Source organism: Thunnus thynnus, chromosome 8 (genome assembly GCF_963924715.1).
Source record: "Thunnus thynnus chromosome 8, fThuThy2.1, whole genome shotgun sequence".
Taxonomy (NCBI): Eukaryota; Metazoa; Chordata; class Actinopteri; order Scombriformes; family Scombridae; genus Thunnus; species Thunnus thynnus.
In genome coordinates, this window is record NC_089524.1 from 28,771,453 (window position 1) to 28,797,821 (window position 26,369).

The window sequence follows — 26,369 nt, forward strand, 5'->3', positions numbered from 1 at the left end:
CAGAAAAACAAAGTATTCAAACACTTGGCTTTCACTGTGCCTTTTGTGGTACAAATCAAGCGTTAATGTGTTATCAGGTATTCTGCCTAAATGAGAAGAACAAGTGATAGTGATACACCGTATGAGACCAAAATAAATAAAGTAGACATTCTATATTTAAAAGATGACATTTAATTTGTGGATACGAATTCAGGAAGTTTACAACCTTAATTCAACATGCAGTGATCGTAAAAAAACACATCACAAAGATGTTAAAGGTGTGAGAATAAGATTAGACCAAGCTGGTAGGCAGTTTTGTGTGTGTTCACAGTGATTATTAATGTTCTAGTTATTCACAAAAAATCTGTCTAAAAAAAAAAAAAAAAAAAAATCCTGTGAAGGGTTGTGTTCTGACGCAGAACAATCAAGCTTATAAAATAGAAAAAGTCATGATACCCCAGGTTGGAGGGTGTGATAGTGAGAACACAAGGTACAAAAGAGGAAGAGGGTGGTGGCATTCCAATAACTGAGATCAGGGTCCAAAAATCACTCCGGTTGTCATTTAAAAAAAAAAAAAAAAAAAAAAATTAAGTTCATATATTTACTGTAGCTTTGCAGGTGCTGATCTTGTACGAGCTGTGGCGTGCTTAAGTGTGATCCACCGCTGTGTCATCTCCGGCGAGCGTTGGCACAGTTGATCAGGAGAAAAGAAAACTAATCTGTGGTACAAGTATTAATCTTATCCAAATCAAACAGAGTACCGTTTGAAGAAAGCTTCTCAGTTGCCGCTCCACAAACACACGTCTGCTTTCTTCTCGTACCAAGCTTGAGCTTTTTGGAGTCAAGCAGCATGTTTGAGAATATGGTTACATATACAAATGAAGCCCTTAAATCTACTTTGGTACCTAAATCATTCTGCTGTTCATCCAAGACTACAATTTACACGGTTTCACTAAGTTACAAAACTGCAGGAAAATACTGTCTTTAAAACCAGGTTGTCAGAGCCTTTTTAAAAAAAATTGTTCGATGGCACATAAATGTCTGTAAATGTTCATGTGTTGTACAGGTGACTACATATTTCCATCATTTCGGTCCTCTTGGCAAAGAGAGAGCACCTTAATTGCCATTTCTATACGCTTTCAAAGCATATGAAACAATATTTAACAAAAAAGTCCATATACAACTTTGACAACAAACCATTTTACTTTGCTATGCTGTAAAAAGGTAATTCAACTATATAAAAACTCCAAACAACTGTACAAAATAAAATCATCGTGCTCAAGTCTGCTCTTTCATCTGATAAGGCACAGTTTCATACATGTATTCCTTGTGAATAGTGTCCGCCTGCTTCTAGTGTTGATGTTCTTGAGGAAAAAAAAAAAAAAAAGAAAAAAAAAAAAAAGAGCTTGTTTTCACACATAAGCTCCCAAAGCTGCGTGGAACTCTGTGAGACACTGAACAAGCTGCTGAAACTTAGGCCTCTCCTCTGGGTCCAGAGCCCAGCAACAGGCCATTACTGCAAACCTGCAACACAGCGGGAAACACAAGAGATGACTCAAATTACATGTTTGCAGGGATTAAAGCGAGAAAAGATTTGAGAGCCTGAAAAGTTGTCCAGGAGGAAATGTGTACAACGTATTGAACAAAGTATTATTATATATGAATTTAAAAGTGCTCTGTGCCTGAAAAAAAAAAAAAAAAAAAAAACCCTCAGAACTTTAACCCCTGGGTTTGTCCATGTACAATTCTGGTTGTATTGTGTGTAAAACAAAGTGCAGTGTGAGAGAGAAGGAGGGTGACATGCAACTGAAATCTAGATCTGGCTTCAGGCTCAGGCCATTACACGCTTACACCTACAGTACAAGCTGTATTGTCCTGAAACAGGAGCTGCCTGTGCAGCGCTGATATAAATGTATGAGATATAATCATTTCTTAATCAATGCATGACCTTAAATGTTTTACTTTACAAGCTCTAATATTTTGGGAAAGGAAGCCTTTACTTCACCACCTATTGTATTTAGGTTTTTCCCATCACAGATATTTTTATTCTTTGGGTGGGGGGAAGGGTGGGGATTCTAATGAAGACCTGTCAAAATAAGTGAGCACACATGATTTTTCATCCTAGTATCATGATACTGTGTCCCTTCATTTGAAACGCTATCAGGCAATTAGTAGCTAAAAACAGTAGTGAATAAAGAGGAAAAGAGTAGCGTGATGACTTTCACAATTTGTAGTTTGTGTTGTCTGATTTACGCTCAATTAGGAAACTTTTGCAATAATCCAAACATGAGGAAATATGCGTGTGTATGATGTATTCTGTTTCTCTGAAGCCCAGCAATGGTAAGACTTGAGCCACACTCCTAAAAAAGTAAAAACACAGTTGTTTAACCTTGCTAACGAGCAGTTCAGAAGTAAGGTCAAACAGCACACTTACATTTTTGATAAGAGGTTGAGTGTTGTTGGAAAAAGGAAGTGAGCACAGACAGCTGTCTGTCATCAGCATGAAATAAATATATTAGCTTTATTTTTAATACTGTGTCTCAGAGTTGTCAGCTTAATCGAGCAAATAAATATTGAAATGTCCAAACTATGGATAATGATAATAATGAATAATTTAGGGTCTTCAGTATAAAGTAAAGGCTGTCAGTGTTCAGACAGATGCACAACACCTGTATGGATTTTACCATTGCCACCCAGCATCTTGAACACTCGTTGATTCCAGTCATTCATGCGTCACAGACTAAACCACTCGGGTGGTCCACCACTGCAGCCCTGCTCTGAGCCAGAACACCCCTGTTATTACCCAGCAGTGAGGAGGTGACAGCCTGTTGCCAACTAGATATTGAGGAAACAGACTGTAAATAATAAGTGTGTAGTGGGAATGACGTCTCTGGGCACTCTGCTCCTTCTTCTCGACAGTTGCAGGATGTTGATAAGCTTCACATGAAGACTGGTAGCTGCTGAATATTTCACTTTAGTTCAGCTCTTGTATCGTATAAACACTCCATTTGGTAAGTCTGCAATAACAAGCCTGGCTGCAGCTGCATGTTATGCGTTTACATTAATAACAACAACAATGATAAGGAAAAGTACAAACACATTCTGTAGTCCTCAAAGTGACTACAGAAGCATTTGCAGTATGTCACTGATAAAAACGCTACATTCAGGTGACTGTAACCTGTCAGCTGATAGTTACTATTACAGTTACTGCAACTGTAATATACAACGTGAAGTCATGAAATCTATGTTTTCATATTGCTTGTAATATTTTACTGACTGCTGTTATTTCATCAGTTTTAAATAATCCTTCAGATTACATCTGTGTTGTTGTTCGTTGATTAGTTATTATTCTTAATATTTTTATAGTTTTTCCTTCAAGAATGTATCTATATATGATGACTTGTGTGTCGTATATTCTACTCGCGGCCAAGTTAATCCTGTAAAAGAGATTTTTTAAATCTCAATTACTAATAAAATAAAGTCCTCAAACCCAGAGAGAACATGTAGAAAAACACCAAACATACAGTAAAACTTTGAGGATTTGTAATGGGTTTCCAGTGAGGGGGTATGCTGGACGCATGTATAGAGTGACGCAGTAGCAGCCTCAGTGTCTTTCCAGCTCTAACACAAGTGTAGTTTTTGAAAACATTTGGGACTGACTGATCGATGAACTTATACAAGCTGCAGATCACAAAATTTAAATCTTTGTAAGCAGTAGACATGACAACTTTGAGGCTTTTGTTAAATTCTCAGCAATTGCCAACAAATAAGAACCAGATCTTAGAAAATGTAATGTGTGTGTGTGTGTGTGTGTGTGTGTGTGTGTGTGTGTGTGTGTGTGCGCGCGCGTGCGCTCTGTCAATCCACGTACAGTTCATCTGGACAGTTGATTGGCTGTGCTATTCTGTACCCATCCTTCAGGTAGGCGGACATCTCAAAAGGGTCGATGTCGACATATGGCGTCTGACCCAGAGTCATCAGTTCCCACAGCGTCACTCCGAAAGCCCACTGTGAAAAACACAACACGCGATTAACACCGAGACCAGTAATGAACATTTATTTACCAAATTTCCTACATATTATCAACACGACAAGTTTAACAAAAGCCAAGAACGTGTTATCATCGCTGGATAAATAGAGCAACCATTTCTATCCAGAGTGCGGAAAGCCAGCGCTGCCCGCATGCATTCAAATACAAAATGTTCCACATGAACAATGCAAGGAAATAATGCTGAAAAATTTATAAGTAATATAAATCATCGTTGCAAGTTTGTGTTAAGAGACTGAGGGTAAACAGTAGGGTGGCCGTTCTGTTTAGAGGAACTGTTGAAGGTTTTGGTTCAAGCTCCCGTGTCAGTGAGGTCCCGCCCTGCATGTGTTGTTGAGTTGACCTCACTGGAGGAAACTAGGAAAAGAGGCATTTCCCTATTCGTGTTAACAAGTGATACTCTTGTTATTAATACATATTTGAGGTCACTCTCAAAGATGGAAGTGCTTACAGTAGGTGTTGACCCCATGCTTGTTTTTAATGGAATTTCAGGAGTCACGCTAATCCTTATCTAAAATAAAATTGGCTGGCGTTTACTAACCCGGCAATGACTTATGGACCAAATAACACAAATGATACTCGGAAAGAGGCTTCTGTAATATTCCACTGTGTTAAGTGTTTCGTAACATTTAATGAGGGACACAATGCCTTTAAAGGAAGTGAAGGGAGTGATTGAGGCCAGAGGGTACGATGATGGGAGGGCTTCTCAGAGGAAAGACGTGCCGTACAGTAATCGTCCCCATTTCCACGAAAGTGTACACGCCTCTGCCAAGATTCCCCAATAAGGCAGAAACATATCAATAGTCGGTTTCTTGTTTAGTCCAGCTCTGCATTCAATGTGCGTAACCATTGACATAAGGGTAGAGTGCTTCCATGCGCTACGCTGGCATGTGTGATGCTGTGATGATGCTACACAGCTCCAGGTACTTGTCTGGACTTTCCCCTAAATCTTAGGTGGCTGTTAATGCCAGGCCTCTGTTAACTCTAAGTACAGGGGAGGGGGGTTGTGGGGGGTTGCCATGAGGCGGTGTGATCATAAGAGGAATGCAGAGGGGTGGGGGCATGTCTGGCTGAGCCACACTGCCTGTCTGAGCGGTGTCTCTTGAGGATCCGTTAAACTTCCCGACTGTCTTGGCTGCGCCCCCCTGTGCTATCCTGAGACAGGAAAGAGGGAAGAACCAGAGACACATGGCGCTCCACACTGCACCTCCCTTCCTTCTGACACCTTGACCAAGCGTCTAAGAATGGCTTGAATACAATTGGTGCCATATCCGGCATCACCCTCTCTGTATCGTGGCTCCTGAAAATCTTTTTATCTATAAAAAACTCTTAAGAGACAGGAATGGTTCATGTCAGAGTCATGATGAATAAACCTTGCACTGATAGCGTGGTTGCTATGCTGCGATAAAATAACTGTGTATTAGGGAGTGCAGATCTTACCACGTCACTGGCACTAGAAAAGTCGTTGTTGAGCAGGCTTTCCAGGGCCATCCAGCGGACGGGCCGGTTCTCATTATCCCCCAGACAGTGGTAATCCATGGGAAACAGGTCTCGGGCAAGAGCATTGTCTGTGATCTTTACCTGCATGTTGTCGTCAATGCTGTTGTGGGGGAGACAAGATAGAAGATTCGGCTTCTTTATTTTGTAATTAAATTCCAAACCAAATCACCTTAAAGCTACGGGGGAAGAAACCAAGGAGAAATGACGACAGTTTTGTGCCGGGTCAGGGACACTTACACGCAGTTCCTGGCCGCGAGGTCTTTGTGTATGACCTCCCTGCGAGCCAGGTAGCTCATTCCGCATGCAATCTGGATGGCCATGTAAACCAAGTCTTGTTGAGAGATCGCCTGAAAGGAAATGAGTAGGAGAGAGAGAAAGACAATGTGCAGTTGAGAGGCACGAAAAACAAAAAAAGGGAGGAGTGGGGACAGGAGAGCACACATGATGTGATTTTACTGTGCTGAAATTCTTCTTCTCTGTCAAATTGCTCAAATTTCCTTTGAGTTGGGGCGCAGGCTTCTTTGGGTCAAAAAAGGGAAGACTATTTCAGTCTTTAAATGTAAATGTAAGGCTGATTATAATGTTGAAAAGCTACAAATTATATTGGTATTGAAATCTATAATAACATTATTATCAGTGTGGAGGGATTTAGTATGCAGTAGAGGGAACACCTGAGGGAAAATTGTCTGTATTATGTAACTCAGAAAGTCCCTCACTCAAAGGTTTGAGCCAGACTGACATTAAAGAACGTTGTTTGTTTTGTGCTTGGAGCTACTGAAGGATTTGTAGACAATAGTTAGCCAGCAGGTGTGCGCCTCTGACTGGTGCAGGGCAGGGTAAACAACTGACAAAGCGAGGCAGGTCCTTATGCTGTATGCTTATAGCTTGAAAGAAAACTTATAAGGGAGGTCCTGAGTTGACGGTATCATATATCATATTGTATCCAATCTAATTCAGTCAGCTTAATCAGCTCTGGCGCACACAGAGATATTTCTGGCTACTTAATCTTATCTAACGGTGGACAGCGATGTATTACAACCTAAATTCATTAAAACCCACAACATGGGAAAACAAAGTCTTGGCAACAACTGAACAGAGATAAGAACATTCAAGGCAACAACTCAAGCAAAACTGGGATGTGTGTGGCTGGTACAAAGAGTCAAACCCTCTGTATCCAACACACAGAATAACTTCACAATCGGTGAGTTAAGTGGAAAAGATCCACACAACACTTTTTTTTTTCTCATAGCAGTTATACCTTCAAAACCAGATGTTCACTTTGAGCATGAATGGCACAGTGTAGTGTTGTGCTTCCTCTGTGTTTTACAGAGAACTTAATCTCCCCCATACTGATGCATTTCTGATTTATAGCTTGATGTTTATTGCAACAGCGCAACTTAATGACTATGTCTTTGTCTCCCACAACTGCCAAAAGTACATAATGAGATTGCTGAGACCGAAGGTGCTGATGTGTTACCTGAAACTTTACAAAAGGGGGTTTTGATTAATGCAAATGGATGGCAAGCTTCATCTTGTGATTGCAAAGCGTTTGCTACATCTGTATTTTGGAGCTGATTGATTGGTTGGATCTGCACTGTGGTTTTTGCCAAGTACATTTAAGACTCCCTGAGGTTAGCCTGTACAAAAGCCTGATTGTCTTTACATAGTGAATAAAAATCTGTCTGCCCTGAGCACCGGCTTCATGACTGTATCAACAGTCCCTCTAATAACAGTGTAAACAGTAGTGGGGATTGAATTTGACTTTTCTTCCAATTTGGGGAATTTATTTTAATAGTTTAATAGATGTCTTAATGCGCTGCCATACATGGCTTGAATTGAGGTATTCATCTTAATAGTTTAATAAGAGACTCATGTTTTATTTTAATTTTTAGCTCCACCATGCATGCAGAGTTGTAGCCTCACCTGTGGGTTGTTAGCTTCAGCTAGCTTGCACTGCCGCAAGAACAGCTTGAGATTCCCCCAAGCCATGAAAGGCAACAGCACCATGGGCTTCTCTCCTTCCTCTGTGCATACATGACTAATAGGCAGCAAATTTCTGAAAGTGAGAGAAAGACCGTGTGAGGAACGGGAACAGTGTATGAAAGTATCTATAATGTTGCAAGAGTTAGCTGTAAGTCAAAGGAATACAAATATGAAAGTGTACACTGGTGGGTGAGGGTCATCCGAATCATTGCCAAACTGTGGGGGAAGAAGTCGACTTGTTGACTTCAAGGAGAAGAAAGAGGAAGATGTGGGCTGGCATGACGACAATTTTTTTTACACATAAAGAAAGTACAGTGGAGATCCAAGAATCCTGTTAATTTGGGGTCTCAGTTTCTAAAGCATGACCTTACTTTCAAAACTGATTTCTGTGGAATAACATAAATGATTGTATTATATTATAAAAGCCGAACGAGAAGGAGCTAGAGTGCAAGGTGCCAGTGTTACATTTATTTCTGTTTTGTTTCTTCCACGGTCGATGTTACAGTATCAGCTCTCTGTGTAAATATGTGGTGTTCTTTCATCAGCTTTAAACCGAGCCATTTAAAGAGACGACCACAGGAACTGCTCTGACGGAATACATGTTGGGTTAGGAGTAAACCAGAATTTTTACTGCTAAGGTATGAAAAAAAAACTTGTTGCAAAAGTGCACAACCATGACGCTGGAGAAATCAACACATGTCCATAACTGTGGTGCAGGTTGATAGTGTGGGTGTGTGACGGTGGCCTAGTGGTCTGAGACACATACCATGTTGGGTTTTTGTGTGGTATTGTGCCATTTTTCCTTTACATATTTCGATTATTGATGACTAAAAAGGTAAAACTACCCGAGAAAAGGGATTTGTGTGTGCTGCCACTCACCTATGATGAAGTCCACGAAGCTTGCAACTTTCAGTCAGCATCATGGTCACCTGCACCTCAGACGCATGATCTGAAGGATTCAATCAGAGACAGAGTCGGATTAAAAACTGAGTGATATGGCAAAACTACAGTGACCTCAACATCTCTGCCAAACCATGGTGTGCAGCAGCCCCTGAAAAGTTAAAGATACAATTCGTTTACTCTCTGACCCCATGTGGTGTTTAAATTTCATTTGTTTCCCTGCATCGCTGCCAACAGTCATTTGTAGTGGGAAACTTCAGAGGAAAACAGACTTGTGCCAAGCTCACTGAGGTTAACTTTTTAATCTGTGTATGCAGCTTTGCCATCGTCTAGTACTTATGGAAAGCAGTATTGTTCCTTTCCCAAAAGGCCCATGAGGAGGAAGTTAAGAGTTTAACAAAGCCAAGACTGGCATGAGGATATTGTTCACTGAGAGGTATCCACCCCTCCCTGAGTAAACATGAGAGAATGGAGAGGTCAGAAGGCAACTGGCAGAGAAAGCTGACACATGCCGCTAACAAAGAACCTGACAGTCCCGCATAAATGAGCTCTTTTACTGGCATACAAGCCTTGGAGCATGAGTAAGACTAATAATTAATTTACTGTCAAATTTGTGTGCCAGTTTACTGGACTGAACCCATGTACATCCATCTGCTGAAGCCATTAGAAAAGTACATACTACTTCTGATGGACAATGTTTACTGGTTCATCACCAGGAATCACAACCCACGCTGTCAATTGAACTGTTGGCCTTGTTATGATCCAATGACCCTTGTTCATATAAGGCCTTTGGAATTCTAAACGTACTGGTCCACTGGCATTACAGAGTTTGCTTTCACAACCAACACTTAGAGACAATCACAGTGAGCTGCACTTTAGAATGAGAGCTGGGGGAACTAAAAACATACTTCACTTGACAATATTTTGAGTTTGTTGCAGCTGTGCATTCAACTGTGTATTATAAGCAGGATGGAGTGCATACCTTTCACTGTCTTCACAAAGACTTGTTTTTCCTTACTGGGGTCCTTCTCATCCAGCAGCACGCCATGAAAGATGCGGCCAAATGTGCCTGTATGAAGACAAAGCAGAGTTTTTTATTTGAGGAAAAGGGCAGGAGAGAGAGCCAGAGGCATCGCATTCAAAGATCAAAATGTCACTTCACTCACTGCTCGCCATTCCTGGCTGATCTGTGGACAGAGGTGGACAGGCTTCTGCTTAATGTGCTTTGTCTCTTAATGGGATTAGACAGTTTTGGCTGTTGTCTCACTGACATGAGCCAAAACAAGAGTGATTCACTGGAGCTCGGAGGACCTTTCATCACTGAGAACGATTCAGACATACATAGGAGGTGGAAAGGCCAAGTGAGCATATTCATCATCTCCTTTGTCTAAACTGTCACCGCATTGCTCCAGGACTTTACTGAGGTAAAATGCTATTTAAGAATATAAACCATCAACATAAACTCAAAAAAAAAAAAAATCAAAAAAAATCTGCGCCCCAAGGCCAGCTAGGCCTTGTGTTTCAACAGGAGAGGAGATGAAGCATAACAACAGGGTTAGTGTTTAACTGTCTCCCTCCCGCCCCTACCTGCCTGGACCTGCTCGCTCCGGAGAACAGAACCCCACTCACTCCCAGTTCAACCTTCTCTCAGAATTGGCCTTTTGTGGCTTGTATTTGTTTTTTCTTAGTCGTTATCTTTCATGTTTTTAATATTTATGTTGCATCTGTTGCCATTTTTTATGTTGGATCTGATGTATGTTGGATAGCTGACTGTACTGGCGTTAACCAAGTCAAGTCAGATGGATATGAATGACTGCTGCTTGCAAGTATGCTAACTTACAGCTGGTTGTGGAGCAATCTGATAATAATGTTATTGTACTTTGAACCTTACGGCTACACTGCATTAACTAGCATCAACATTTGCATCATTAACTGAAACCAAACATTAACTCATGATAATAACAACTTAACGCTCATGAAAAAGCAGCAGCATCAAGTTGAAAACATTCAGCAGTTTGGAAAAGGTGGCTCATATTGCTCAGGGTCAACAACATCAACAACAACCGTCCATTCAAAGACAAATCTGATCACCCCACCCATCCACTAAAGCTAGACACATCCATTGCAAGCAGGATGAGAAGATACAACAGACCAAAGAGCAAGATCAATAATCTCATATAGTGCAGAAGCTATAAAGCTCATCAACAAATGATTAACACAGAAGTCATGCAGAGGTTGTGTTTGACTCCAAAATGAGATATATTTGTTATAGTTGGGTTACAACATCCTAACCAAGAAAAATGTGAGAACTGGGCCAGCTTAAGGATGTTTTAGAAAAAACAAATATTTGAATAGGGTGAACAGATTTTTTTTTTAAGTTAAAATAAATATCTGAGCACAACCTGTGTCAACTACCAGACAGATGCAAAGACCGTGGTTTATGATTTAAGCTGTATTTGAAAAAACAAAAAAAAAGAACACCCATACTTTTCGCCTCCATTGTGTTGTATTCACCCATTACATCATTCACACAGCCGCACTAAACCCCAGTGTGGGCAAATTTCCAGAGAGTGAAGTACAGTCTTGTTCAATACCATCACTCCATGATGATGCTGACTCTTCTTCAGGATCAGCCAGCATCTAAAGTGAGAAAGACTGACGGAGCCAAGCTGATGCCCAAATAGTTATGTTCATCTTTGATACAAAGCCAAAGAAAAAGCTTTAGAAACTTTAATATCTAAGGTTTGCTGCCAACAGGTAATATATATATAAACCTTTGCTATTTTAGGTTCGTGGAAAGTTTTGATTGGCACGCTCATACTCTGTGATGTAAAATGAGACAGTGAGCTATGAACATGAATGCTGCTGTTTAAGGATTATGCTAGTATGTATAAATACGTTTTTGTTTTTATATGAGTGTTGAAATAAGTGCAGCAGAGTGACAAGTCCTTACACAAGATCCTCACACCAAGAAAAGAAAAATACAATATTAAAAAAAATGTTGATACAAACATACAACTGATTAATTAATGACATATATGTGTACTGCAGTTAAGTCATTTTTATTCATAACATTACAGTACTATACCTCAGCTTTGTGTACTGTCTGGCTTATGTGTAGTATTTGCCATTTAAGACTCAAGAATTGAGATTGACACAGCTCACAAGTGCTTACAGCTGTATCAGGAAAAATCTTGATGATTCTTATAACTGAGAAAGTTCTTCATCAATCATTCTTCATCATGGCATGAACCTTTGTCCTAAGGTAAAACTATCATCTTCTAAAATTAACAGTAGAGGTGTTGTCTAACTCATTCCACATCTAGGTATTCTGACAATGTCAAAAACGACCGTTATTATTGAGTCTTAAATAGGAAGCACCAATCTGATACTGATATCGGTCTGATACTGACTCAAATAGCTTGATTGTGTATTGGTGACAATGGGGCCAATCTCAGCTGACCCATTACCTACAAAGCAAGACACACCGGTGGGGACCGTAGTGCTGTTAGACACTTTTCTCCCACAGGGGCCGGGTTGCTGCTATTGTTTCAGCATTGTGAAGCACAAGCCCTGATAGACAGTACAAAGTGTACACTAACTTAGGTTGTTTTGGATGCTATCTTTAGTAACTATCAGCTGTCCCAAGGAGCCTCTATAGCCTCGATAAGACCAGCTATTGTAGCTAATCTTGCTAAGAGAAAACCAGTCGTGTGTGTGGCCTAAAATACAACAGCAAAACCTCCACTTATAAAATCCAATAGATCTTAACAGAATCCCCTGACTGTCTACTTTATAACTGCAGTGGTTATGTCAAAGCAGGCGACTAATAAAAGTCGAGTTTCTGTTTGATTGTTTAGCGGTGCTGGCAGTTAGCATTAGCTCTGCTCCTCAGGCTCACTTTGGGTGCTTTCCCCTCCAGGATTACTTTCCTCTCTCGGTTGTGTCGCTGTCACTTCAGCACTGCTGAGCCTTCCAGTAAAAAATATAAACTCTTGGCGTTACTGTCAGTTGCCTTAGGAAGTTGGATTTGTTCAGATTTCTGAAGGAGAACCTGCTGCGGTCAGTCAACACCACCGATCGGTTGGTTCACTTGACTCAATCAACAAAACATACATTTTTTGTTTATTTTAATATAACTGGATTGCTGTCCAAGACCAATGTTGTTCAATCACTGCAGCTAAATATTAGCAACCAGAATCAGCTGTGTATTTGCTTTCTTGAACACACCCCATTCCTCCTGCAAACAAATGACTTGAATCATCCCAGTCTTGTCCACACAGTGAGGCATACAGCTTATTACTTTAACACTGGTATCAGATCGGTACTCGGTATTGGGAGATACCCAAAACCCAGGTATCAGTATCAGCTGCTGGAAAAGTTGGATAGGTGCATCACTAGTTTTAAAACACAAAAACGTTGTGTTGATGTAAACACACACACCTTTGTTTAACGTGGCCATTGCCCTTTAGTGTATATTTCTATATAATCTCCCTTTCCAGCAGCAGGCTTTCCTCCAAACCTCCGGTTGGTTTTCATTATGTTTCCATTTTAAGATGTTTCCTATAATTTCATCTACTTCAGCTACTTATTTACTTCACACATCAATATGCTTCAAGAGACAATGAAACATTTACACAATGAAAGCTGACTTTTGTTGAAATCATCAGAATGTTTAAGGAATTCACTTAAAGAATGAACAAAGTCGGCGTGCCCCGGTAGCCTACTGGTTTGAGGCGCATGCCACATAACCACAACGTCTGTGATTCGATTTTGGTGCGGACCTTTGTTGCATGTCCTTCCCCATCTCTCCCCCCGTTTCCTGTCTACTCTCTACATTGTCACTATACAATAAAGGCATAAAACGCCCCAAATTATATGTTTATATTAAGAATGAACAAACTTATCAATAGCACTAGACTTAGTTTGATTGTTGTAACTCACTGGCTATGTCTCTAGTTTGTAGTAGCGATAGCTGTTGTGAATTAACACTTGAGAACTTCTCGTAAAGGCTGAAGACTGGTGACGTTCTCAGACTGTCAGGAAGCCTCTGCCTCCCTGTTCAGAAAATGCAACATTCTTTCAGAAGACATAAATAATCATCAGATATGAGTGTTTTTATAATAATCCATGCTCTTGTCACTTTCTCTCTCACCATCTTTTAATAACTATTAAAATAATTTTGAAATCATTCTCACTCTGTTTTGGTATTGGTGATTAGTGTTTTATTGCTCTCATTAATTTATATTCTTTACATTGTTTTTGTTTGGGTAAGGTCCACTGTATGTATAAGCCATTTTGTATTGTTTAGATTGTCTTTGTGTTTATTCGTTTTCATGCTTTTTGTATACAGTTGGTGCAAATAATTTAAAAAATTACAATATTGCTACACTTCACTGTAGATCTGACTGAGTTGAATGATAAATTTGCTATTTTTCCATTTTTACGGAAAAGCATTTTATACCCCTACACTGGATCTTTTGGCCATTCTTAAGGGTAATTTTGATATCTTTGATAATAAATAGGCCCTGATCACCCAAAGATTTATTTCAATACTAGTTATACATGGGGCAAAAGATACCAGGTGACCTAGATTATGACGTCTGTGTAGGTTTATAACTGTCCAGACTGCCATCAAAACAGCATCTTACATACACACACACATTCCAGCGCAAAGCAAGGGGAAGATACGTTAACCACGCTATGACTCAATCTTTGTTCAGCACCTCTTAGAGACTACATTTGTGTTCCACTTTTTGGTGAAATTCTTCAGATAATATTGGCATCCTTCTGAAGAATACTAACGTAGACTGGCAGCTCATGTTGTAGAGAAAGAGTGGCCGAGACAAGTACCTTCATGCAAGACATCTCGCAATGTGACTCTCTCTCTTGAGATGGCAATGTCTTTCACTTTGGCTTTAGCCTCCATTAGAGTAACACTCCTCAGGTCATTCTTCTCGATGCGGAGAGATGGGTAGCCTGTGAGGAGAGAAAAGGCGCACATGATCCAAATGTAAACAAAACACTTTTAAACTGATTGACAGGTCTTTTAACAACGACCTCGACAACAAACCTAGGGAACTTCTGCTTTACATCACTTTTGTGACACGACAGAGCGTCATTTCATATTGACACAAAAAGTTTCTTCCAAAAAAAAGATCCCTCATTTGAATTCAAAGAATTGAAGCAATATTACAAGAAAAATAGTCAGCGGTGCATGTACAGTAATCTACACGTTGCATCAAAGCTCATGCGAAGTCCTGTATTACAGCACCTCTATTACATAATCTCTCGATATACGCACCATCATTAGCTGTTGGTAGGAATAGGCCTGGATACAAACAGATGAACAAACAGTGTAAACATGACCCCTTTGTATCAACACACTCCATGTGGACACAACGTGTCAGTGATGAGAGATAACACATTCTAACCTCCTGTCTGCAGATCACTGTTAGTGAGGAGGACTCCGCCAGGCTGCACTATGAGCAGTTGCTTAGACAGATGGTAGATATACCAGCGAATGAATAGTGACAATAAAAAAACTCACAATCAAACAATCTCCAGATAGAGTTAAAGGCGGTGACTGAATGATGAAGGCATGTTCTTACTGTGAGTTGTGAGCTGGATGTGAGATGTAAGAATCTCTAATACTGTATCAATATTAAGCTTTAATCTCAAGACGATACAACAAAGGAGAAATAAAAAGGTGCAGACAATGCAACAAATGTTATAAATCTCTTTGATTTAAGGTTTAAATCTCTGCTGTAGCATGTAAACTGTATGTAAAGGCGTACTGCAGCACAGGACACTGCTGCCCCCATGGGGTCAAACTAAGAGCACAATTTACTTTCAATAGTGAGTACAAACAGAATACAGCAAGTACAAAACTGTACAGTGGCCCCTGTCAATTATTTTTACAGAGATTAATGATACAGTATGTAGAATACAAATTTGCATTGTGCTTTTTATACTAAGTACTGTTAATGCTGTGTTACAGTTTTTTGGCAAAAACATTCTCCACTGGGACAAAATGTCATTCTCATGTAGGAAGTTTCTTCAGCTTGTAGAGTGGTCCAAAGAGTAACTAGTGCTGTGTCCAAATCCATAATACCTGTATAGTTATAGTGTATTGTTTTGTAGCTTTGCAGTATACAAGACATCAAATTATTTAATCATGTTATACCAACAGGAAATGACAGCATACTTGTGAAGTTGGACTTCACCCAGTCTGTGACTTTTTAATGCTTATTAAAGCAAAATGTTTTTCCAAAATTTTTACGAGGCAATTTCCCACTTAAAAGTCAAAGGCTATTTTAGTGTGCAAATTTAATGTTTTGAGTGTACTTTATTTGTCACTCTAAACCTGCTTAGAATTACTATATCGCACGGCTTTGGGACACAGCTTAGGTCTGTTTAAATGTATACTGAGGGTAGATCTGAAGATGATTTTAAGTGAATTCCTAATGTTCTAGCACTTAAGCGCAGAGAAGCGAAAAGAGTTACAGGGGCTGCTGTTGGGTCTCTAACATGATATGCTGAGGAGTATTATGAGTTTATTCATCATTTTGAGCTACACAACACACTTCAGAATAAAGGATGTGATCACATTAGCAGCGTTTTCTATTAAAAAACAAAACAACGCAAAAATATATTTGTAGATTGTAATGATTGATCAATATATTGTTTAATCTATAAAAAGTTCCCAGAGCCGACTTGTCTTGTCCAACCAGCAGTGTAAACCAAAAGATAATCAATTTACAAAGATGTAAAACAGAGAAAAAACAGCAAATTCTCACAGTTTAGAAGGTGGAACCAGCGAATGTTCTGGTGTAATGACCCAAACAATTGATATTTCCTGTTCATCAACTAGTCAATTCATCACCTATTGTTTCAGCACTCTTCACTTGATAGCACAAATTTGTGAATCTTCTTTTAGACTCCAAATGCTTAAAAACCTATCTGTGTAAGTTACATTAAAAACACAACACATAAAGTTGACAAAAGGTGACAGAAAAGGTTAGTATATAAAGCAGGTGAGATGCGTGAGCCAGGATTTTGAGGATCAAACCAGTAACCAAAAGGAAGAGAAACCTTCCAATAATTTAATTTCTACTTCTACCTTTCTACTCACACTGCCCGAAACTAGAAGCAGGACATGAGGGTACAGAAATCCAAACATATACAATGTTTATCTAAGCAGTGTAAAGTTCAGAGAAAAAACTGCAGATAAAATATAGTTTAAGGGTTACAGTTCATTATTACGGTGCACATGACGATAACATAGTGTTTCAGAGTCCTTAGTTTGTCTCTCACTGGAACTTACTTTTGGTTTCATGAGGGGGAGCACCAGCATTTTGGAAGGAGGAGGCAGCAAGCTGGAGTATGGGTGCAGAACCAGGGTGATTGTCTGATGACAGGAGGAGACGGGGAGGGAGTGGAGGGAGGGTGGGAGAGAGTAAGAAAGCATTGATTTAATGGATAGCTCACTCAAATTACAACATGACCTGAATGAATGGATGGATGTCTGCTCTAGTTGTCTCCATTTTCACAAAACATCCATCAAACCAGGCATGCTTGCAAGTTGGGTAAACCTGCCCATCAGGAGTTGGGTAAAAATGGGTGGATGGTGGAGCAAATAATCACAATCAGCAAAGCATAAGACATAAGGAAAAAGCAAGTGGGTCAAAAACAATGCACAGGAAGTGAGATGTAGGTTGTATCCACAAGAGGGCGATGATGGATCATACAATAAGGCACATAAACCGCTGTGTGCTTTTCCATGGGTTCCCAAAATGAACCAGGGGTCCCCCACCAAAGAGAGAATGGTTAATATCATCATTATTTCATGAGGCGTTTCTACTCTTTGTCGCCACAGATACCTCTCCATCTGAGTTGTCTTTCCACCAAACTATATGTGGAGGAAAAATATTTGTTTTTATTTGAGGAGCAACAGGACTCCAAGAAGTTACTGCTCCCAGCCAGGAAACAGTCCGACACATCATTCCCTCGTAAAACAGTGAATTGTCATTTTAAGACTTTATGTGCAGATTAAACAATAACAATAATTAACACCTTACAATATAACGTGTTAATTCATGAACTTAAGAGGTGCTTGGTCCTTCAAAATGGAGCTGACTATTACAACCTGTTTACTGCTGACATGAAACACAACACACATGAAAACTGGTTTACAATGGAGGAGAGCAGGAGGATAGCCTTTTGTCCAAAAGTAAGACATTTTATGAAATCTGGGGCTGCCATGGTAACCATGATGATGCTTTTACCATGGCAGCCTGGATCTCATTTCATGGCCTTATTACTTGCACTGTAACTATAAGTCTGCGTCCACACTGATAAACATACATCCCTCAGTACATTGTTTTCACTGAAACACATGCCTGATTATTTCCGCTCTCCATTAATAGAGTAAAAACTCACTAATTACAATGGATGCCAGCCATGAAAAACAAGGGCAGGGTGAGTAATCACGCTGCCACCTAACACCAACAACAGAAAGACCTCTACTGGAGATGAAGTCGTACTACACCATGTTTTATATTTACATCAATTTAGAGTAGGTTGGTTTCTGAAAAAAGATGACTCGTGATTCTTCAATTACTGATACAAAGCGCACAGTGAGTACATCTACACGTTGCTCCACACTGACAGTAATAGGTCACGAGGCTAGCAGCGAGAAAAAGTAAGTAAGACAACATCACTGCAGCAACTGTGCTGTTTATTGCAAACTTATGATACCAGTTTAGATAATCAGGTCATTCACAGTCTATTATCACATTTGGTAAAGCATGCACCTTTTGGGATGCCAGTAAAAGAAGAGGAAATAAAACAATGGCCGACTGAATCATACTGAATGAAGTCGGGCCCTTCTGAGTGTAATTCTTTAAATAAAGATATCTCCACAGGATTTGTTTTAATGACACATAAACTGATGTTGTAACTTGTTACTGATTTCCTTAAAAGAAGCCTTTGGTAAATGTTGTGGTGGTGAGAAGGGGTAAACTCTCTTACTGGTGACAGGAGCTGCGTTGTTCGGAGTGTCAGCCCTCAGGTACTGTGTGGTCTGGGTGGACGGCTGAGACAGACCCTGTGAGCTTCCACTGTCGCTCACACTGAAAGACGCAGAGAGGAAGAACACACAGTCGTTATTCAGAGGCGCCAGCTGTTCATAACTCCATTGCTACGGTTTTTTTTTGTTTTGTTTTTTAAGTGTTTCATAACCTCATAACTAACGGGTTCAGGAAATGAAATTGAAATTTTTGCCAGTTTACATCATTTTCAAACATCATTTAAACCAAAACTGGGTCAGATAAGGTGACTATGTTTCATTTTACCTCTTACAATCTTCCCTCTCAACATGTCAGTTACACCCAGTGTTTATTAGGTTTAAGAACTAGTTTGTGTGGTGCAGCAAACAAATGAAACAAACCTGTCCTCCATCTCCACTCTCTTCATGCTGTGCAGGTGCAGGATGGCCAGGATGATGGCCACAAGGAAGATGACGATGCAGCAGACGCTCACACTTATATAGAACACCTGGGTGGAGGTGGTGGGGGTGGTCACACCAGTTACTGATGAAAACAAAACACATGTTAATAATCAGACACAGTAGAGGAGCCACTTGGGAGAGAAAAAGGGACATTTGGTAACCACGGCATCAATGCACACAAAACAATCATTATGGAAGGCTTCAACAGTGTCTGCTATTATGAAAGAAGCAGAGCAAAAATATGAGGTAAAGGCAATGGGATAAAGACGTGAGTGACAGAGATATTCTATAAGTGCACCGAGGGCTTCACTTAGTTTTAATGGAGGGCTGGAACGGCAGAGGCTGTGCCTGGGATCCAGTGTCTGAGAGCTTTTCTCATCACCTCTCTAAAAGCCTCAGAGGGCCCCAGGTTCCTCGGGCCTACCCAAGCAGAAGGGAGACAACCCACTAATGGTACTTTGTTACTGGGGCCGTGGGCTTACAAAGAGTCTGAATAAATCCCAGTGGAAGAGGACAACCACTCCATAGGGTGGGGGCTGAGAGTGTACTTCAATAGGAATGAATCCTGCTCTTCAGGCTCTGAAATCATACGCCTTGTTATGGAAAGTTTGGCCAGCGTGCACTGTTATGCAGAGACTTCTGATGCTACCTATGAAAGACAACACATGATGCTGGTAAAGAGGGATAAGTGGAGCAGGATTTGGAGGTAAAAATACTTACAGTCAGGCTGTTGAATAGTGTGATTGTTGAGGGGAATGGGAATCTTTGGGTCAGTATCTATTCCTGTTCACAGAGAAGAAGAAAAAAGAAGTACATCAGCAGCTGTCAGCAGTTCCTCATGCGTTTAATCCAACTGAAAATGGTGATGATATAGTGGAAACCGCCTATAGTGATCACAGTTACAGTGATCAACCACTTATGTGGATCAAAAACCTCGGGACAGAATCATTCCTATACAAACGCTGTTTAAATAATTTGCTTATAGTAATAATTAATCAACTTACAGTGTTCATTTTGGGTCCTTTCATACATGGAATAATATGGAAAAAATGTTTGAAACTACAGTAATTCTATTTTACTCCCATGATACGCGTATGATATACAATCAGCAATTAGTACATGTGGGCATGTTTATTTGTAACCGCCACTCATCCACCGGCTTTCTCGCTACCACTGCTCGCTCTCCTCATCCACTCTCTAGCTCACTCAACCGCTGCTTCTCTTTCTCTCTCTCTCTCTCTCGTATTTTCTAAAATGAACTTTACTTTTAATGTTATCATGACGGGAAAAAGAAAAGGAAAATGTAATTTTCTCTCAATGGAAAACGTAATCTCCTTGAAGCTCATGACAAACTGCCAAAAACAACCCAATGAGATGCAGCAGTGAAACGAAGCGTTGAAACAGCTGTTCTGTATTTTCAAACAGTCAATAAAATTCAGTAAATAGCGAAGCTGTCTGTTTCATTACTTTATATTCATTTAATAAATGTACAAATGTTGAGTAGATGGTTATCTGCATGAGAAATTAAGAAAAGAAAAAATTTGGTTATAATAATCATCTGCTTATAGCGATCAATTTGACCAAGACAGACGTGATCACTATGAGCGGTTTCCACTGTAGTTGAATTAACTCTTCACCATCATTTCTGACAGCATAGACCCAGTAACTAAGGTGCCTCAGAAAAAACACACAAGGCAGCGTGTCTACCACTTCTCATGAACTCCAAAGATCAGGAAAATCTGACATATGAAATATTAAGATGCCATTTTTGCATATAAGATAACAACACAGTAAACGTGGTTGAGGGATGAATGTTGTTCTGTGTAGTTTAAAGTTGTGTCTGTGATGTTTGAATCCATGTTGGAAAGAAAAAGTGCAGGAGGCTTAAGGGAAATTAAAAAAAACACCAGAAAATCAAAAAGTCCTGTTTCCTAAGTAGTGAAGATCTGCTGAGTATTTTTTCAGCTTCTTTAATGAGTAAAAGCAGTGAAAAAGTGCCGAATCTCTCTCCCTCATTAGAGAACAGAGGAGATCAGAACAGATAAATGATCATTTAAATGTCAATAAAATTAAGCAAAATCTCCATCCCTCATCCTAATAGTCCTTAGTCCTAATATTGATAAGAAAATGCAAAAAAGATAAGAAGAGGTTTGTGTTTTATCAGTAACTGAATACAAAAACCTGAACTCCCACCGCAACTCCCCAAATTCCCCAAACAATCCACAGTCTATCTAGACATGACATTTTAACTTGTCATAGCAGGAAAAGCACAGGTGGAACTAATTAGCACTTATTAATAATGCTTACGATGTCCCGGCCAGGCAGGACGCACAGCCGTCATTGACGTTATTAACTGCACTGCTGCTTTTTCTACTATGACATGTAAAGATGTCTGCTATGAAAAAGGTCTATAGGTGCATAAATATGAAATCTACTTAAAAAGAGAAAAACATTAAGTAAGGCTGCTCTACTTGAGGCTTACTTATAACCATGCATGCGTTCAGATATTTACTTTTATAGCACATTTTCCTCCTCTTGAAGTTGAGCACTGTGTAGTTGTTGGCATGGATGGTTAGATTGAGCTGCACCGTCAAAACAGCCTCTCCATCTATCTTGCCAGAACAGAAGAGGTCCACTCTAAAAACTGTAGACACACACACACACATTCAGGGATATGCTTGGCCTTCTGCAATATATTATATCTGGCTAGAAATTATGCTAATAACGTGTCAAAGATGATGGACAGCAGTAAATTCAAGTTTGCTATAAAAATGTAAGATTGCTACAGTGTTGTATACAACTGTATCACTACTGTTTAGGTGCTCCTCACTACTTTTTATACTGAAATCTTCACATGCGTAATGTAAAAAGTTACAGTTACGTTACAGTATAGTCAGAAATATAAAAATGATTAAATACATTTTCAGTGTGGTTACGGTAGCAATGATAATGTCTATTGTTTAATGTTTTCAAACGTTCCCCATTCTCTCTGGTTGACATGGAACAAGTTAGGAGTGTGGGATTTACTGACACGGTTTTTGAAAGTCTACAAACTAGAAGCATATTTGAGTGCATGACACAACGGAAGGCGAATATTAGACAAACCAGAGGGAACACGGGGCACCTCCCCCTGAGAAGAGATGTTGCTCCGTGGTTGGTTCATGGCCACAGGGTTCTCCACAAGGAAGCCAAGCCGGTAATCCACCTTTGAACAAGGAATGATGAAAAACAAGTTGGTGACACACAAATGGGTTGTACTGCACGTGTACATGGATATGCAGGTACTGAGATGATTCGTCAATAATTCCAGATGTTGAGACTTACCTTCGTCTTTGAATGCCATGTGAAGTGAAGGCTGTTGGTCTCACTGGGCACAGGAAGGGTGAAGGTGAGCGCATAATGATTCACCACATCGTCTCGCACATAGTACAGCTCTGCGTCAAGGCCTGTGTGAAGATAGAAGACATGAATGTGCCTTATTAGGAAATATTTAGATAAATTTACTGAATATGTTGGAAATGAAGAAGAAGAAGAAAAGCCACTACACTGGACATAAAACAAATGTTTGAATCTAGAAGTGGATTTAGACACACACACACACACACACACACATACACAGAGGGCCTTAGGAAAATGGTAAAATATCCACTCAAACTGCCAGCTTGGATCAAGGGGGGGGGGGGTTCCCCCTCAATAAGAGAGATGGACTAAACACATCTGTTAGTACTTGAGAACTCCTAGTGCCCAAGTGAAAAACTTCAAAACGTTCAAGTGAGACAACATCCAAAATATGACCGCAATTTTCTGTCCAGGAAACAAAACTGGGCAGGGGAAGGGTTAAGACGATGGGAGTGGAATGCTTTAGATAAAATTATGCAAACTTGCATTACAACATCCACAATCTGTTCAACCATTCAGTTTTTAGTGAACACACAGCTTAGGAAGACCAGAAAGCTTAGTTTAGTACTGTATTAAGTGTTTCTTTATCATTCACTGTAACAAAGTGAAGCCTTTAACATTTTTTTCATTGGACTCTTGCTGCATTAGAAAGTCATACAAGTCAAATGTGTACTGGTGAAATCCCCAACCCTGGCCTGGGGCAGTGCTATCAGTCCTTGAAAGTCTGTCTGGCAGAGTGGGGTCTTTCTATCAGTCTCTGAGTATCTAGTTTAAAGAGAGGGGAAGAATGTGCCCAGGCTCCCCCAATACCCCCGGGCTATGACAGAGCTCTGGCTCATAGACCTTTCTCACATTGGCTCAATTAAAAACATTCTTGCCAGCTCAGGGAGGCGACGGGTGTTACATAAACTAGTATCTTAACAAGCCCAAACAATAAGATTGGTGGCTTTTCCAAAATTCTCACAAACATGCCAGATGAAAATTCAATTTGGGTCTATAAATTAAATGTTTTAAATTTAATTTAAATTAAATTAAATTGATAAACAATTACATACAAACAAATCTATAATTTACCAGCTAAATAACAGATTTGAACATGAACGTTAAAGCTTGACCTTGGAACTTGGAAAAAAAAAAGTCTGACCTAACTCAGGGTCCACATATTAGGTTTTTCAGGTACTTTCAATATCAACTGAGTTTGTTCAGTTGTGTCCAAACAATGATAAACTCTATCAACTGATGAATGCTATAACATTTCAATGAAAGCTCCAGAAAAAGCCAGTAAGTTGTTTGTTAGTGAAAATTAGGCAAACTATCAATTTAAATAACAAGCCTCAGCAATCAACTAGAACTAAATGATGACTCATTTTGATGTCATAAACCTCACAACTCTTGAAGAAATTGTTTTACGTCTCAAACCCTCCACGTGCTGCTTTGATTCTCTGCCTACAGAATTTTTTAAAAAGGTTTTTAGTTGCCTGGCAACAGATGTATTACAGATAGTTAACAGGTCACTGCTTTCAGGGGTCTTCCCCAAAGCCCTGAAAACTGCAATAATCATTCCACTTTAAAAAAAAAAAGCTGATCTGCATGCATCAGTACTAAACAATTACAGGCCCATATCAAACCTGCCTATTATTAGTAAGATTATTGAGAAAGTGTCTGGCAGTAAATAAATACCTTGACATTTTCCAGTCTGGATTTAAGCCAAACTACAGTACTGAGACTGCTCTTATCAAGGTTCCGAATGATATTAACCCCAGCGTTAGGGGTGCAACGGTACATGTATTCATCTCGAACCGTCAGGGTCCGTTACAGTTTGTTGCATATAGTCATATGAAGAATATGCTCCGTGACCCAAAAAATTACAGTCAAAATAGTTAAATAATCCACTTGGTATGACTTGCAGAACAATAATTCTTGGAGCGCGAGTTCCACCCAGAACGTTTTGGCAGCACACTACTTAGCTGTAGCATGCTCATGGGTGTAAGCTAGCTGGCTTAGCCAAGGTATCCTTGTTACCCTGGTTACCTAGTAGTGGCACTGCCGTCAGAATGACAAATGACAGACCCATAGCACTGACTGAGTGCTATGGGTCTGTTGTTCGTCTATTATTAAGAGACAAGCACAATAGTTACAGTTTAAATGGAAATAAAACACAACACATAGGGAATACAAACATCGAACACAAAAGGAAGAGAATCCCGCTCAAATAAGGCAGTTGCATCATTACATTATTATTTTATTAATATTGAAGCATCAGTGTTAGAGCAGCATGCTACTATTGTAGCTGCTGGAGGTGGAGCTAGTTTGAACTACTTTATATACAGTTAGACCATACATCAGCATAAAACAGCTGTCAGCAGCTGTCCTGACTCCCTGCAGGAAACAGAAAAATTATTTTCCTTTTCACTGCAGCAACTAAACTGTTTCAGTGATAGTTACGACCAATGAGCCATTGTTGGATGTTTACATTTTTCAAAAGTGAGGCACATACCAAACCGGGAATTTTGTGTACTGTTACACCCCTACTCAGCACAGATTCTGGTGAAGTCTCTGTCCTTGTGTTATTGGATCTTACTGCAACATTTGATACAGTTGATGACAATATATTCATAGACAAACTTGAACACTGGCCTGGTCTCTCTAACATGGTCCTGAATTGGTTTAAGTCCTACCTTCAAGACAGATACTATTTTGTATCAATTGTGCATCAGCGTCTCACAGCAATATGTGGAGTTCCACAAGGGTCGATTCTCAGACCTCTAATTTAGTCTATACATGCTCCTGTTAGCTGAAATTATTCTAAACTTTAAGGTTTCATATCACACGTACGCAGATGACACGTAATATATATAATAATATGTAGCTGTGTCAGCAGACGAGTACAGTTCAATTGACTCCCTGGGACAGGGCATTAAACAAGTTAGTAGCTGGATGCTCCATATTCTCTCCAGTTAAATGAGGACCGAAACTGAAGTCATTGCTTTTGGGGCCAATGAAGAAAAACTTAATGTCTGTGCTCACCTCAACCTTGAGGAGTAAAAATCAAGTTAAGATCTCAGCGTTATCTTGGATTCATGCCTAAAGTTCAGCAGTCACATTAAATCAATAACAAAATCAGCCTTCTACCACCTTAAAAAGTATCGCTAGGATCAGAGATAAACCTCACAACTCAAAACAAGATCTAGAGAAGCTTGTGCATGCCTTTATCTCTAGCAGGCTGGACTACTGCAATTGGCTGTTCACAGGTCTGTGTAAGACAGCGATCAGACAGATTCAGCTGATCCAGAAGGCTCCTGCCAGGGTTGTAACAAGGACCAAACAAGCTAAGCATATAACTCCAATTCTCAGATCACTTCATTGGCTACCATTTTCTCAGAGAATTAACTTCAAAATACTATTGCTTGTCCATAAATCACTGAACAGTTTAGTTCCAAGATACATATCAAATCTCCTCAGCCAGTACAAACCCTGAAGACCTCTCACGTCAGCTGTTTCTGGATTACTGGTTGTTCCCAGAGTCAAACTGAACATGGCGAAGCTGCCTTTAGCGTCTATGCTGCTCAAATGTGGAACAAATTGCCAAAAGAGCTCAGACTGGACTGCTGACTACTTTCAAATCCAAGCTAAAGACTTTCCTGTTTGCCATTTAATTACATTTTGTAATGCTCTGTATTTTATGTGGTCCAATCTACAATTTTATAACTGATTAAGAACCAACTTGCACTTTATTATCACTGTCTTTATGATTCGGCCTGTTTCCATTTGCTTGTTTTTATCATTTGTTTTTTGTGCTTTTGCCCGCTTGCCTTTTTTTTCAAAACAGATTTGTATTTTAATGTGTAGATAACACAGTGTGTAAATGTATATGTTAATTGGTCTATTTATTTATTTTGGCATGAACTACACCTACGTTACAATATAAGTGCTAAAAGTTAAGTAATTTGCTAACAGTACTTAGTACTTTTGATTTTACATAGTACAAGTAGTTATTTGTGGCCAAACCTTAAATGAGCAACTGGAAAATGGAGTGATACATGTGCACAA

At 39.7% G+C, this 26,369-nt stretch overlaps 1 protein-coding gene across 2 annotated transcripts in view; it reads right to left on the reverse strand.

Moving 5' to 3' along the window:
* Positions 1 to 328: 328 nt before the first annotated feature.
* ryk (receptor like tyrosine kinase) overlaps positions 329 to 26,369 on the reverse strand; it is a 38,838-nt gene continuing 12,797 nt past the window's right edge. The window contains exons 2-16 of one of the 2 annotated variants that reach the window (XM_067597807.1): positions 22,245 to 22,366; positions 22,026 to 22,125; positions 21,433 to 21,564; positions 19,641 to 19,703; positions 18,861 to 19,002; positions 18,443 to 18,543; positions 16,737 to 16,820; positions 14,264 to 14,389; positions 9,393 to 9,479; positions 8,390 to 8,459; positions 7,451 to 7,583; positions 5,765 to 5,874; positions 5,468 to 5,627; positions 3,851 to 3,987; positions 329 to 1,503 (exon numbers count right to left, since the gene is read on the reverse strand). In XM_067597807.1, coding sequence (XP_067453908.1) covers positions 1,392 to 1,503; positions 3,851 to 3,987; positions 5,468 to 5,627; positions 5,765 to 5,874; positions 7,451 to 7,583; positions 8,390 to 8,459; positions 9,393 to 9,479; positions 14,264 to 14,389; positions 16,737 to 16,820; positions 18,443 to 18,543; positions 18,861 to 19,002; positions 19,641 to 19,703; positions 21,433 to 21,564; positions 22,026 to 22,125; positions 22,245 to 22,366 — 1,679 coding nt within the window. In that variant the 3' untranslated portion in view covers positions 329 to 1,391. The remainder of the gene's footprint in view (positions 1,504 to 3,850; positions 3,988 to 5,467; positions 5,628 to 5,764; positions 5,875 to 7,450; positions 7,584 to 8,389; positions 8,460 to 9,392; positions 9,480 to 14,263; positions 14,390 to 16,736; positions 16,821 to 18,442; positions 18,544 to 18,860; positions 19,003 to 19,640; positions 19,704 to 21,432; positions 21,565 to 22,025; positions 22,126 to 22,244; positions 22,367 to 26,369) is intronic. The other variant, XM_067597808.1, reaches the window with a different exon arrangement.